General features: G+C 39.8%; 1 protein-coding gene across 6 annotated transcripts in view; it reads right to left on the minus strand.

Moving 5' to 3' along the window:
- Positions 1-16,590, minus strand: part of iqck (IQ motif containing K) — a 64,872-nt gene that overhangs the window by 42,512 nt on the left and 5,770 nt on the right. For all 6 annotated transcript variants that reach the window (XR_010001124.1, XR_010001123.1, XR_010001122.1 and 3 more), the window contains 3 exons: positions 16,016-16,113; positions 6,644-6,696; positions 6,437-6,514 (listed from right to left, as the gene is read on the minus strand). Coding sequence is in view for 2 of the 6 variants with exons in the window: in XM_062964204.1 (XP_062820274.1) it covers positions 6,437-6,514; positions 6,644-6,696; positions 16,016-16,113 (229 nt within the window). In the remaining 4 variants the exon portion in view is untranslated. The remainder of the gene's footprint in view (positions 1-6,436; positions 6,515-6,643; positions 6,697-16,015; positions 16,114-16,590) is intronic.

Here is a 16,590-nt window from a genome sequence, read left to right on the forward strand (position 1 = left end):
AACAATACTATTACCCAAACCAAAAAAAGACTTGACAGACCCTGGTTCTTACAGACCAATATCATTAATTAATCAAGATGCAAAAATTTTAACAGATCGTTGGAGGGCCGGACTATAGTTGGAAAAAAAAAACTATAAACAAATTCCTATGCACACTGCACATCTCTTATTTTGAAGTTAAAAAACCCCAAACGGGACCAAATACAGCCTCAATGTTAATAACAATCATAATCATAATAAAAATAATAAAGAAGGTTAGAAGAGACCCCTTGGGCCATTTAGTCCAACCCCCTTCTACCTTTGTGCACCAAAAGCACAAGCAAAGCACCCCTGACAGATGGCCACCCAGCCTCAATGTTGTTAATAATAATAATAATAATAATAATAATAATAATAATAATAATACGTCACACAGCCCTAAACGCTTGGGAACTTGTGATTTTATGATATAAAATCCAGCATATATATCTTGTTTGCTGTGTTTGCTTGTTTGCATATATACTGTGTCTTTGTGTCAATAATAATAATAATAATAATAATAAAGAGGATTAGAAGAGACCCCTTGCCCTATTTAGTCCAGCCTCTTTCTGCCTTTGTGCACCAAAAGCACAAGCAAAGCACGCCTGACAGATGGCCACCCAGCCTCAATGTTGTTAATAATAATAATAATAATAATAATAATAATAATAATACGTCACACAGCCCTAAACGCTTGGGAACTTGTGATTTTATGATATAAAATCCAGCATATATATCTTGTTTGCTGTGTTTGCTTGTTTGCATATATACTGTGTCTTTGTGTCAATAATAATAATAATAATAATAATAATAATAATAATAATAATAAAGAGGATTAGAAGAGACCCCTTGCCCTATTTAGTCCAGCCTCTTTCTGCCTTTGTGCACCAAAAGCACAAGCAAAGCACCCCTGACAGATGGCCACCCAGCCTCAATGTTGTTAATAATAATAATAATAATAATAATAATAATAGTACGTCACACAGCCCTAAACGCTTGGGAACTTGTGATTTTATGATATAAAATCCAGCATATATATCTTGTTTGCTGTGTTTGCTTGTTTGCATATATATTGTGTCTTTGTGTCAATAATAATAATAATAATAATAATAATAAAGAGGATTAGAAGAGACCCCTTGCCCTATTTAGTCCAGCCCCTTTCTGCCTTTTTGCACCAAAAGCACTAGCAAAGCACCCCTGACAGATGGCCACCCAGCCTCAATGTTGTTAATAATAATAATAATAATAATAATAATAATAATAATACGTCACATAGCCCTAAACGCTTGGGAACTTGTGATTTTATGATATAAAATCCAGCATATATATCTTGTTTGCTGTGTTTGCTTGTTTGCATATATACTGTGTCTTTGTGTCAATAATAATAATAATAATAATAATGAGGATTAGAAGAGACCCCTTGCCCTATTTAGTCCAGCCCCTTTCTGCCTTTGTGCACCAAAAGCACAAGCAAAGCACCCCTGACAGATGGCCACCCAGCCTCAATGTTGTTAATAATAATAATAATAATAATAATAATAATAATAATAATAATACGTCACACAGCCCTAAACGCTTGGGAACTTGTGATTTTATGATATAAAATCCAGCATATATATCTTGTTTGCTGTGTTTGCTTGTTTGCATATATACTGTGTCTTTGTGTCAATAATAATAATAATAATAATAATAATAAAGAGGATTAGAAGAGACCCCTTGCCCTATTTAGTCCAGCCTCTTTCTGCCTTTGTGCACCAAAAGCACAAGCAAAGCACCCCTGACAGATGGCCACCCAGCCTCAATGTTGTTAATAATAATAATAAAAATAATAATAATAATAATAATAATAATAATAATAATAATAATACGTCACACAGCCCTAAACGCTTGGGAACTTGTGATTTTATGATATAAAATCCAGCATATATATCTTGTTTGCTGTGTTTGCTTGTTTGCATATATACTGTGTCTTTGTGTCAATAATAATAATAATAATAATAATAATAAAGAGGATTAGAAGAGACCCCTTGCCCTATTTAGTCCAGCCCCTTTCTGCCTTTTTGCACCAAAAGCACTAGCAAAGCACCCCCCTTGATAATTAATTATTAATTAAATACTAATTCAAATACTATTATAAACAAGAAAAACTCTGGAAGGCACGCACCGGGCGAGGGAGGGGCCGGGGGCCGGATAAATGGCTTCGATGGGCCGCATCCGGCCCCCGGGCCTTAGTTTGGGGACCCCTGGGCAAGAGGAATTTAGGAGACATGTCAAAATGGGATTACGATCGAGAGGGAAAAAGAGAGCTCTGCTGGCCTGGGCTGCTTGACCTTCCCCTTCCCATGGCCATTGTTTTCTACTTCTCTGCCCCTAGATTGATTTTATTATTGGTTTTATTATCCTGTCTTTTTCCCAAATAGGATGCAGAGCAGTTGATGACACCAATTAAAACAAGGCACATAAATTAAAAATCTATAAACATCACAAAAGTGAAAATGTGTATGTGGCAGGGATGTTCGTTTACACCAGGGGTCCCCAAACTAAGGCCCGTGGTTTATCTTGATTCCGAAACTGTGATAAAGCTTCTATTTATTTATTTCTACAACCCTCAACAGTTAGTAGAATAATATTTTAATAGTCAATAAATACATTTCTGATTAGTTTATTTATAAAAGGATGATGCAGTTGGATCTGGCAAGCAGGGACTTCATTTATTCTAGTGACAAGAGAAAAACGTGGAAGTCAGGGTGTTTCAAAGCCCCTAATTGGCACTGAATACAAAATGGAGTCCTGAGTCAGAACACGCTCAGTACAATCACATGTCTATAACCCCTCCCACACCAAAGAGGTAAGTGAAACTGGCAAATTGTCCTGTTTTGTCTTTCAAGAACAGCCTTAAAACACTGTGGTAAGTAAATGAAAACTGCTTTACTTCAGCAAAACATAAAGAACAGCACACTCAGTGGAATAATGCAAAAGAAAGCAAGGAAGTCTTAGGGCAAATACAGTTCTTAGTCTCTGATAAATTCCCAAATCAAATAGCAGTCTTACTTCAGACAAAAAAACAGCAATAAATCCTTAGGAGCAGTTTCTCAGATGCAGACTCGAAGCAGGCACAAGGGGAGGGAAGGCTTAGGCATTAGAGTCAATTTGTTCCCAGCAAGAGCTGGCTGCACCTGCTTCTGCTTTATAGCCCTGAGTCCCCTCACAGCTGCTAAGGCAGTTCCCAATTACTCAGCTGCATTTCTGGCAGCTATTCTAGCTGAACGGTGTTTCTGCTGTTTCCTTTCGCCTCTCCTGAAATGTGGGTACTTGCAAAGTCTCCTCCTCAGATTCCAACTGCCCCTCAGATTCATGAACACTTTCCTGCTCCCCTTCCTCTTCTGAAGAAGAATCCCTAACACAAATCAACATACACATAGAATACAGGTTACCAAATATATACAGTAACAAGTAAATAGAGAGATGTTTGGGAGATTGCTATTTCCAACAGAAGGAAGTCACAGAGTTGGGGAAAGTGAACAACTGAGAACAAACACTTAGTGCACGATGTGAGGATGGAGCTGACCGGTTAAATTTTGCAAACCCTGTAGAAGCACCGCATTTCGTGGTGAGAAAGAACAAGAGAGAAAGAAGCCAGTCATCCGTGCCACATTAGCCCTATAGCCCAGCTGAGAAATGACAGTGATGTCAACTGTAAAGGCAGCTGAGACAAGCAGGCTTTGGCAAATTAGAATATGAAAAGGAGGAGGAGGAGGAGGGACATTGTTCTGGGCGCTCTCAACATACTTCTCTGCCTGCAAAAATCCCCCTTTCATTCTGAAACGTGTCACCAGAACAAAGCAACCAACACCAGCTCTCATAAGATAGATGGACCCATGGAAGGACGGAGAGACAAACTGAAGCTGTTTTCCCTAAGAATTCATTTTGAACGTTGCCTTTCTCTCCCCAAACAAAGCACTCAAGGCACTAAATGCAAACAAATAAAACAAGTACAGTAGAGTCTCACTTATCCAACGTTCTGGATTAACCAACACATTTTTGTAGTCAATGTTTTCAATACATCGTGATATTTTGGTGCTAAATTCATAAATACAGTAATTACTACATAGCATTACTGCATATTGAACTACTTTTTCTGTCAAATTTGTTGTATAACATGATGTTTTGGTGCTTAATTTGTAAAATCATATCCTAATTTGATGCGAAATAGGCTTTTCCTTAATCCCTCCTTATTATCCAAGATATTCGCTTATCCAACATTCTGCTGGCCCGTTTATGTTGGATAAGTGAGACTCTACTGTATAACTGAAACCCCTAACAGTCTCACTAAAAACTCAAGACCAATGATTATATTTAATAAATGGAGAGGCTGATATAGGCACTAAACACTTTATACCAGGGCTCCTCAAACTTTTTAAGTGGGGGGCCGATTTACAGTCCCTCAGACTGTTGGGGGCCCGGACTATGATGAAATAGTCCAAAATTAGAATTGTTGTTGTTGTGTGCCTTCAAGTCATTTCGGACTTAGGTCAATCCTAAGTCTAAAGTTTAGGACAGAGGCCAGATAAATGACTTTGGAGGGCCTTAGTTTGGGGACCCCTGCTCTAGATGATCTCATAAGACCATAGGTAAGTGAAGAGACCTCCAAAGACCATCTAGATGGTCTCATAAGACCATAGGTAAGAAAAGGGACTCTCAAAGGCCATCTAGACGGTCTCATATGACTATATGGCCCGGGGCTGTGGCGCAGACGGGAGAGCAATGAGTCACTGACCAGGAGGTCATAAGTTCGAGGCCCGCTCGGAGCTATGTTTGTTTGTCTTTGTCCCGTGTTAAAAAGGCATTGAATGTTTGCCTAATAGGTGTAATGTGATCCGCCCTGAGTCCCCTTCGGGGTGAGAAGGGCGGAATATAAATGATGTAAATAAATATAGGTAAGGAAAGTAACCTCCAAAAGCCATCTAGATGGTCTCATAACGCCGTAGCTAAGCAAAGAGACCTCCAAAGACCATCTAGATCAGGGGTCCCCAAACTAAGGCCCGGGGGCCACATGCGGCCCATCGAAGCCATTTATCCGGTCCCTCCTTCGCCCAGTGCATGCCTTCCAGAGTTTTTCTTGTTTATAATAGTATTTGAATTAGTATTTAATTAATAATTAATTATCAAGGGGGGTGCTTTGTTGCTAGTGCTTTTGGTGTAAAAAGGTAGAAGGGGGCTAGAATAAATGGCATAAGGGATCTCTTTCAATCCTCTTTATTATTATTATTATTATTATTATTATTGACACAAAGACACAGTATAACACAGCAAATGAGAAATATATGCTGGATTTCGTATTATAAAATCACAAGTTCCCAAGCATTTAGGGCTGTGTGATGTATTATTATTATTATTATTATTATTATTATTATCATTATCATTATTATTAACAACATTGAGGGTGGGTGGCCATCTGTCAGGGGTGCTTTGCTTGTGCTTTTGGTGCACAAAGGTAGAAGGGGGTTGAACTAAATGGACCAAGGGGTCTCTTCCAACCTTCTTTATTATTATGATTATGATTGTTATTAACATTGAGGCTGTATTTGTTCCCTTTTTTTTTTTACTTCAAAATAAGAGATGTGCAGTGTGCATAGGAATTTGTTCATAGTTTATTTTTCAACTATAGTCCAGCCCTCCAACGATCTGAGGGACCGTGAACTGGCCCCCTCTTTAAAAAGTTTGGGGACCCCTGATCTAGATGGTCTCATAAGACCATCAGTAAGGAAAGGGACCTTCAAAGGCCATCTAGATGAGCTCATCAGCCCATCAGAAGACCATAGGTAAGGAGGCAGGCGGGCTTTACATATCTGTGGAATAATGTCCAGGGTGGGAGAAAGAACTCTTGTCTGTTTGAGGCAAGTGTGAATGTTGCAATTGGCCACCTGGATTAGCATTGAATGGCCTTTCAGCTTCAAAGCCTGGCTGCTTCCTGCCTAAGGGAATCCTTTACTTGGAGGTGTTAGCTGGCCCTGATTGTTTCATGCCTGGAATTCCCCCGTTGTGCCAGCTAACACCTTCCAACAAAGGATTCCCCCAAGCAGGAGGTAGCCAGGCTTTGAATCTGAAAGGCTAATCAAGAGGGCCAATTGCAACATCCACACTTGCCTCCAACAGACAAGAGTTCTTTCTCCCACCCTGGACATTATTCCACAGATATATAAACCCCACTTGCCTAGTTTCCAACAGACCTCACAACCTCTGAGGATGCCTGCCACAGATGTGGGCAAAACGCCAGGAGAGAATGCTTCTGGAACATGGCCATACAGCCTGGAAAACTCACAGCAACCCAGTGATTCCGGCCATGAAAGCCTTCGACAAAACAAACTTAGATATCTTGTTGGCAAATCCCATAACTGGATTAATTTAATCGACTTACTGGTCTTTCAGCCACTCCTTCACAAAAGGGATCTCGAAGAACTCAACAAAGGGGTCATCCGTCCTCTTTGCGTTGTGGCTGAAGAGTGCCGCCATCATATTTGAAAAGACACATGTGAAAATAAAAGGTGGGACACATCAGTTTCCATTGTGCTTACAGCAACCACAGAACGGTCATGCATTTTGAAATCTCTGAATCCGAACTTACTTATATAGCCATTCAGTAAGGAAATCAAGGGCAATAAATTTTGTTCTTTTTCTCTGCAAGACAGAAGATGACATAAATAAGCAACAAACTGTACAGCATGGAAACTGTTTTATCCTCACATAACCTTATAAAGTGAGGACCAGGTTTGATGCAACGCTTGCGATAGAGTTAAGCCATTTTGGTTTAACAAAGAGGCAAAATGGAAATGCCCGAGCTAGATTTGGACTATGCAAAACGTGCAGGAGTTGCTTTTGTGGATTACAAATCTTATATCCCAGTGATTATGATTGCTAAGGGATTCTGACTTTGGAATCCAAAAAACAAAAATCCATAAGGACTGCACCCCACTCAGACCCATCGTGAGTGCCATTGGATCCCCACATACGATTTTGGCAAAGATTTTAGCCACAAAGGTACGAGGGTTGAATGAAAAGTAATGCCTCCACCTTCGTTACAGCTGACAAGCTGGAAAGCGTCCAGAGGAGGGCAACTAAAATGATTAAGGGTCTGGAGAACAAGCCCTATGAGGAGAGGCTTAAAGAGCTGGGCATGTTTAGCCTGCAGAAGAGAAGGCTGAGAGGAGACATGATAGCCATGTACAAATATGTGAGGGGAAGTCATAGGGAGGAGGGAGCAAGCTTATTTTCTGCTGCCCTGCAGACTAGGACACGGAACAATGGCTTCAAACTACAGGAAAGGAGATTCCACCTGAACATCAGGAAGAACTTCCTCACTGTGAGAAGGGCTGTTCGGCAGTGGAACTCTCTCCCCGGGGCCGTGGTGGAGGCTCCTTCCTTGGAGGCTTTTAAGCAGAGGCTGAATGGCCATCTGTCGGGGGTGCTTTGAATGCGATTTCCTGCTTCTTAGCGGGGGGTTGGACTAGATGGCCCTTGAGGTCTCTTCCAACTCTACTCTTCTATGATTCTATGATTCTATGATTCTATGTTACTTGGGTTTGGAGGGGAATATTTTAATAAATCAAACGCAGAAATAATCCTTAGAATGTGCTCTTGAACTACCACTATTCACTTTTCCACATAATTGCCAGACAATTGGATACATTTCTGCCAACGATGAACAAGTTCCATGTGGTAGGAATCCTTAGCATTGAACGGTTGTGTTGTTAAAGTGCGAAGTATGGAACCCTGCGCAGACGGTCAGTCAATGCGACTTAAGCAACGTGCAGTCACTGAATTCTTGACAGGAGAAGGTGTCACCCCAAAGGCGATTCATGCGAAAATGCAAGCTGTTTATGGGGATTGTGTTGATGTGAGTCCTTATGTGATTGGGCGAGTAATTTTAAAGATGTTGAGGTGGGAACAAACAAAGAGTCGGATGTCCTGCGACAGCAACTACCGTGTTTCACAAGCAAAAGGTTGACAGATTGATTCAGGACAATCGTCGTATCACTCAGAGAGAAATGTCAAGCATCATTGGCATTTCACAAGAACGTGTGGGTCACATTATTGCTTTGCTTGGCTATCAGATGTTGAGAGAACTGTGAGACGCTGGTCGTGGAAACAGAGTGTCGACTTCTTCCGTGATGGCTTCAGAAAACTTGTCCATCATTGGCAGAAATGTATCCAATTGTCTGGTGATTTGTAAAAACGTTGGCACTTTTATTGAAAATATGATGGAGCACTGGAAAACTGAACTGTTTGTTGGAAATGAAAGCTACAGACTTGTCAACATCAGAAGAGGAATTTTCCAGGGAGACTCACTATCCCCACTGCTTTTCATTATTGCCATGATCCCTCTGTCAACAATCTTACAAAAAACAAACCTCGGCTATCATACCTCCAAGAAATCTCACAAAATTTCACATCTGGATTACCTGAAGCTATATGGGAAACTGAAACTGAAATCGAGTCTCAGACTAACACTGTCTGAATCTTTAGCGCTGATATCAACATGGAGTTTGGTCTGGAAAAATGTTCGACAGTGGCATTGAAGAAGGGAAAAATCATTGACAACTGTGATGTCTGGTGTTTTGTGTTCCAGAACTTTGTCAGACTGGATTCGGAAGTCCCACAGTATCTTTGCGTGCTCATTTTCCAATACTTTTGCAGGTTTGTGATCCCACCAGTTCTTTGCTGCTGGGAGGTGGTACTTGAGGCATAAGTTCCAATGAATCATTTGGGCCACATAGTTGTGCCTCTGTTTGTAGTCTGTCTGTACGATTTTCTTACAGCAGCTGAGGAGATGATCCATGGTTTCGTTGGTTTCCTTGCACAGTCTGCATTATTTATTTATTTATTATTACTATTATTATTATTGCTTTCACTTAATCAGAAAGCCCTTGTCTCAGCAAGGTCAGATTCCATTAGATGGTGATGAACACCGTAAACAAGTTACAGGAAAGTTACAATGCTGAAATTAAGGGAGAAAAGTGGATGAAACCCAAAACTCTTGTAGGCCTCAATTTTAACACAATGATGATTACGCAACTTTACAAAAATAATAGTTCAAGAACCCTCTCTCATAGTTTAATTCCCATTATACATCCACAGCTACCCTGTTTCCCTGAAAATAAGACATCCTCAGAAAATAAGACCTAGTAGAGGTTTTGCTGAATTGCTAAATATAAGGCCTCCCCCAAAAGTAAGACCTAGCAAAGTTTTTGTTTGGAAGCATGCAGGATCGGTAAATGTACATACCATAGATTGTTGTACATGGAAATAAAGGTGATAATAAGAAATAATAATAATAATATTACAATAACTTTATTCTTGTATCCCATCTCCATGTCCCAGAAGGGACTCGGGGCAGCTTACACAGGGATAAGCAAAACAACAACATAAATTTACATACGAACAGAAATTTAAAACAGTAATTTTAAAACAGTATAGCAATAAAATATAATATAGAAATCCTTGAAAGGATTCACAGTTTGGTTATGCTGGTTTGTGATGACAACTACTGTACAGTAGATAATACATTTTCATTTTTTAAAAATTCAACCATAAATGTAAATTCTTCTTTGTCGGAAAATAAGACATCCCCTGAAAATAAGACCTAGCGCCCCTTTGGGAGCAAAAATTAGTATAAGACACTGTCTTATTTTTGGGGAAACAGGGTACATTCTACTGATTTCTACACCTCTCACTCCCATGCCAGGTCTTCATGGGAAGGGAATAGCGATAGCCAGTCCATTAATATGAATGCCTGGTGCTGAAGACAAGACAGCCCATCTCTTCTAAATTACATTGATGAAATGAAGATGGATGGAACTAGGGAAAGGAATGTTCTGTTCTGTGCAGATCTAGTTCTCAAAAAGAAAAAAAAATCTGGGCTGAGAATCCATTCATTTTAAGGCTACACAACATGCCTCGGCATGCAGCAGAATGTCACAAACATTTATTCTCTGATCTAAATTGGGCCCGAAATGCACAGGCTTACGTCGCCTCTGCTGCTCCCTCCGATCTAAACTGAGTTCATTTGGGAGCAAAAGCAGAGAAAAGAACGTGATTGGTGCTAATGGGGTGCCCTGATCTTCTTTGGAGGGAAGATAAGAGGGAAGAGCTCAGAAAAAAGATTAAGCCTTTTTCGCTCCAAACACAATAGACTCAATTTAGTTAAACTCTCACATGCTTTCTTCAGTATAAGAGCGAAACCAATGTGTAGCTGCATAATATAGATTTAGCAAAGTGGCATTTAATCCAAAATGTATATAATGTTATGTACCTCCTTCCTCCACCTGACAGACCTCCAAAATCCAAAGAGGCAAAACGGATCCCCGAAGGATGAAGTCTGCCTACTCCAGCTAAAATCTAAAGGTGCTGTTGGCCCCATTTTTGGAGGCAACTAATGGCAGTGAGACCAGGGAGAAGCCTGTTGGCAGAAACCCAGGCAAGTGATCAGCCTGAGCTGCCCAATTTGAGCGAGTCCCTGCTTTGGCAAGCATACTGATCAGGCCCAATTGAAGTTAGCCAGCAAGCAAGGAGAGAAGGTGATTTTCAGCCAAGGAAGATTTTATTATCTGCATATAAGATGCTAGCTAGTGATTCATTCACAAGGAAGATAGCATCCGGAATACAATTTCACAGCACTTTTTATACACAAACTGGCACAGGCTGCAGCCAAGCCTCTAATTCTGATCAGTCATAGAAAGGGGCTTGGCTCACTGGCCAATGTGGGCTGGGAACAAGGGATGATTAAGCGTCAATAAATGAGGTTCCTTTTACTGAACAGGAAAAATAACAAAGTGATTGAGGCCGTCTCTGGCTCTACCCAGGAATGCTATTGTCTTTATGGGATGGACATGATCTGGCCCATTAAGGGACTCATCTAGTGGTCCCAGATCCTCAAGAAACAAAACATCATGTTCTAACATAATCATGCAAAATGACAGAGGTTGGGGTTTGGCTGTAGACATTCAGATTCCTCCCGATGCGAGAGGTCCCGTTCATCAAAGGCTCAGGATGGTGAAATTGCTCTTTCCTCTTTGCTCTTTCCCCCGCCTGAATAGAAGTATTGTGTTACAATGTCCAGGTAAAGTCCAAAAATATAGGTGAAACTGGGAACTTGATGAGGAAGTTCCCAGCTTAGTTTCTTTTCCCCAGGCTATACAATTGTGTGGGAGGCAAGACATCTTTGGGTTCAGGAACACGGGGAATAGGGATCTCAGGAGCATAAAACATTAGGTTAACACAACATACAGGCAAAATAGGAACACATAGGAAAAAAAATGGAGTGTTTAGGGAAAATTATATACATGAGAGACATGGTTTTCCAAAGTACCTTTAAAAAGTCAGGCTTCCCAGTAAGTCATGGCCAGGGGTAATAGATTAGGGTAGACCCCTGGTTGTCATGGCACACCATATACACTTTCAGAGGAAGATGATGGCAAGGCATCTAAGGAGTGCTCTTTGCCTTTCATTGGGTTAGTGCTCCGGCAGGCGCCAGAGAGAGAAAAAGAGAGAGAAAATGAGACTTCAGTGAGCAGTGACCTGGCTCATCCCAAGGACCCAAGGCTGGTTTTCTCATCCAACAATATAGATTTAACAAAGTGCCATTTAGACCAAAATGTATACGTTATATACTTTCCTCCACCTGACAGACCTCCAAAATCCAAAGAGGCAAAAAGGAATCCCCGAAGGATGAAGTCTGCCTACTAAAATCTAAAAGTGCCAAATCCAGAAAAGCAAGTCAAAACTACTCCCTTGGACTTATCTACAATTGTCATTTGTTTCAATCAGGTTTCTACAAAACAATCTCCGATGGGATTATGCAATAGCCAGTGTGAGCAAAATCTCACCCAGTCTTTTAATACTGTGGCTATTTTAAGCCAAAGAAATAATCTAGACACTTAGAAGCTTTCCCTCCTCCTCCTCCTCTTAACATTTCCTATGGAAAGTGCATCCCGGCAACAAGATACAATGAGATTTTGTTTTACAACAAAACTTTGCTTGTCCTTCCCTCCAAAATAATAATTTCAAGGATACGAGCGTCAGGAGCTCTGTGCTAAAAGTAAACTCTAAATCTAGACCATTACCTCATTACCTTATACGCTCTGCCACAATAAAGGCTTGCAAAGTGACTTATATAAGATCAATAGCAAACGAGACAATCCCTGCCCACAGGCTTATGGTCAAGCAAGCTGTGGCCGACGCACAAAAGGGGACAAGGAGGGGAAACGACAACAGGCCGGCTGTGTGACCCCGAAAAGTTATGCGATTGTGCCTTTCATTATCCACAGTCAGCATTGTTGGAAACAGCAACCTTCTTCAAGCCTCTACTGGTTATTTGTTATGTATATAATTCAGATTGCTTACTGTATTGTGTATTGCTTTGCAGTTTTTTAACTCTTTGTTGTGGGAGGGAGTGCAGACAAAATGATCAGAACTAGGATTGTTCAGGACTCGAACTCCAATGTAGAAACAGTATGCTTAAGAGACTTCAATTAGGAACTTGTCCTGTTTTGTCTTTCAAGAACAACCTTAAAACACTGTGGTAAGTAAATGAAAACTGCTTTACTTCGGCAAAACATAAAGTACAGCACACCCAGTGGAATAATGCAAAAGGAAGCAAGGAAGTCTTACGGCAAACACAATTCTTAGTCTCTGATAAATTCCCAAATCAAATAGCAGTCTTACTTCAGACAAAGAAACAGCAATAGATTCTAAGGAGCAGTTTCCCAGATGCAGACTTGAAGCAGGCACAAGGGGAGCAAAGAGTCAGTTTGCCACACAGCCTCTGAGGATGCCTGCCATAGATGTGGGCGAAACGTCAGGAGAGAATACTTCTGGAACATGGCCACACAGCCCGAAAGACAAACAACAACCCTGTGATCCTGGCCATGAAAGCCTTCGACAACACAGTCAGTTTGTTACCCGCAAGAGCTGGCTGCACCTGCTTCTGCTTTATAGCCCTGAGTCCCCTCCCAGCTGCTAGGGCAGTTCCCAATTACTCAGCTGCATTTCTGGAAGCTATTCTAGTTGAACGAACAGAGCAGAGCTGAACAGCAACTAAACATACTGGAGGGGTTTGGGAGACTGACTCCACATGATGGAAGTTGTAGTTCACCTTGCATCAAGGCAGAGCACTGTGAACCCCCACTGGCAAAGGACCTGGATGACATTTGGCACACAGAACCTCCATGGCAAAGGAAAAATACTTGAGGGCTTTGGGTCGAATTCACCTTGATTTATAGCCTTTGTAGGTACTGGGATTTATAGTTCACCTGCAATCAAAGAGACCCCGAACCCCACCAATGATGGACCTGGACCTAAGTTGTAGTTCATCCTGCAGTTGTAGTGCATCCTCCATGCATTAAGAGCACATTTACCCAACATGACAAACTTTAAGTATTGATGGAGTTTCAGGGGATTAATCTGGCATGATGTGAGTTGTAGTACACCCACAACCTTCTGCATTTTGTAAAATAAAAAAGTAACTTCTTCTAATAACCCAGGCAAAGCTGGGTACACAAGCTAGTGGTTCATTCCAAGTCAGCAACTATGGGTGAAGATCAGTACACATTCTAAAACTGGAATACAAACCATGTATGTGTTAATACGCAAGCAGAAATGAACTACATATCACGAAATACAACCAAGATCTACTTAGCAAAACATACCCAACAGTGATCTTAGGCTTCTGTATCTTCTTTCTATATATATAAAAGAGTGATGGCAGCACGGCAGCACGGCGACCCACAAAACAACAAAACTACAGGCCCCCCAACCTCGAAATTTGACAACACAACCCATCATCCACGCCTCTAGGTTGATACAACAAAAAGAAAAGAAAAATAAAGTCCTAATTAGAGAGAGAGGAATAATTGCTTTTATCCAATTGCTGCCAGTTAGAAGGCTAAGCTCCTCTAACTTGGTCTCCTAGCAACCCAAAAAATAATAATAAAAAACACTAAAAAATTAATACAATAAAATACTATAATAACAGAAAATAACTAAAAATAATACAAGAAAATAATAAAATATAATAAATAAAAATATAACTTACAATAAAATTAATTTAAAAATGCAAATAACATCAAATAAAAATTACACAACCATTTTTAACCAGTACCACCACCACTTTGCCACAACAATGCGTGGCCGGGCACAGCTAGTTACTTATTAAAAGACATGTGTCATTCTGAAATACATCTCAAACGCAAATGCCCCAAATACGCTCATTATTATGGTTTTCAAAGAATAGCAAAGCTTTTCTTTTTAGCATTTGGAGATTAACCTCTCATTAATAGCAGCATCTGAACAATGATAAGCCCATCAGAAAACAAAGAACAAATACAAAGGAAATGAAGGCTTAATAAGGTTAGCAGTTCTTAAAGCGATCATTAAGCCTGTGGGGAATCCCCATTTTCAACTCACTAATGAGGTATGCTGGGAAGAACACTACAGCTGCATGTGTATTTCTTAAGATGTTTTGCTAGGCAACATCCGGGGGAAACACATGTATTTTAAAGGAAAAATTTTAAATCTCACACAGAGGAGAGATTTACACACTTGCACAAAATCCAAACTAGCAGAATATGCACACTGCTCTGCATATCCCAAACCTCCACAGTCAGAGAGACTGTTCTGATAGAGCAGAAAAACATCTATCGAGTTTATCATTCTGTGTCCATGTCCTGTTTTGTCTTTCAAGAAGAGCCTTAAAACACTATGGTAAGTAAATGAAAACTGCTTTACTTCAGCAAAACATAAAGTACAGCACACTCAGTGGAATAATGCAAAAGGAAGCAAGGAATTCTTAGGGTAAACACAGTTCTTAGTCTCTGATAAATTCCCAAATCAAATAGCAGTCTTACTTTAGACAATGAAACAGCAATAAATCCTTAGAAGCAGTTTCCCAGACGCAGACTCGAAGCAGGCACAAGGGGAGCGAAGGCTTAGGCCAGGGGTCCCCAAACTAAGGCCCGAGGGCCGGATGTGGCCCTCCAAGGTCATTTACCTGGCCCCCGCCCTCAGTTTTATAATATAATATTTTAATATCTTTTAATAATATAATATATTGTATATACATATAATATTGATAATAATACCATATAATAATATTAATTATATGTTATATATTACATATAATATTACAGTATAGTGGTATAGTTCAATATAGTAATATATAATGCTAATATTGTGCTATGCTAATAATATAATATATTGTATGTACATACAGCTGCTCTGAATCCCCTTCAGGGTGAGAAGGGCGGGATATAAATGTAATAAATAAATGTAGCAAATGAATAAATAAATAATTTTAGTTTAGTTTTAGTCTGAAATGACTTGAAGGCACACAACAACAATCCTAATTCACTTGACTATCTCATTGGCCAGATGCAGGCCCACAATTCCCATTGAAATCCTGATAGGTTTATGCTGGTTACAATTGTTTTCATTTTTAAATATTGTATTGTTGTTTCATTGTTGTTGTTGTTTTGCACTACAAATAAGACATGTGCTATGTGCATAGGAATTTGTTCATTTTTTCCCCAAATGATAATTCGGCCCCTCCACAGTCTGAAGGATTGTGGACCAGCCCCCTGCTTAAAAAGTTTGAGGACCCCTGGCTTAGGCATTAATTATTTCTATCCCAAAGAGCTGGAAATTACAAAAAGTCAAGAAACTCATTTGGTCTGATCCTGCTTTGTTTACCTCCTCCCAATTCCACTTTTTCATTCTGTAATTTCTTTTAGATTTTGAAACAGAAGGCACTGGCACCTTCACTGCTAGTATGTGTAAACCACCTTTTTGAGATCTTTTTGGCGGTAAAGAAGAAATTAAAATGGTTTAAATCAGCAGCAGGCAACACCTAGTACTCTAGGTCACTCCTAAGCAGTAGGTTTAATGGTGGTTTATACTTAAAACAAGGGCATACCTTTCAGAAAAAAACAAAACACACAACACTGACCTCAAAACATTTCTCCTTCTTAGCCTGAAGTAACAATTCTGCAATCCCAGGAAGAAGCACAGGAAATATGTAGTATTCTAAGAATTCTCTTGGAGAACCTGGACAAATAATATTTGCTTTCAGTAAATAAGCTCCCATACTTCCCCAGACAACAAGGCCACTGGCCAGGAGTTCTAGGGCCCTTCCACACAGCCATATAACTCAGAATATCAAGGCAGAATAACCGGCAATAGCTGCTTTGAACTGGAATGTCTGAGTCTGCCATATATCCCAGTTCAAAGCAGATAATGTGGGATTTTATACAGCTGTGTGGAAGGGGCCCTAGAAATTGTTACAGTAGAGTCTCACTTATCCAACATAAACTTGCCAGCAGAACATTGGATAAGCGAAAATATTGGATAATAAGGCGGGGTTATTGATAATAATATTATGATGTAATACAATGTAATAATAATAATAATAATAATAATAATACACTATTATAATTGTATATTTATCTTACATGTAATATTACTAATAATAATGCAATATAGTCATATAGTACAATATAATAATATATAATGCTTATATAGTGC

The sequence above is a fragment of the Anolis carolinensis genome, unplaced genomic scaffold (genome assembly GCF_035594765.1).
Source record: "Anolis carolinensis isolate JA03-04 unplaced genomic scaffold, rAnoCar3.1.pri scaffold_13, whole genome shotgun sequence".
NCBI classification, from domain to species: domain Eukaryota; kingdom Metazoa; phylum Chordata; class Lepidosauria; order Squamata; family Dactyloidae; genus Anolis; species Anolis carolinensis.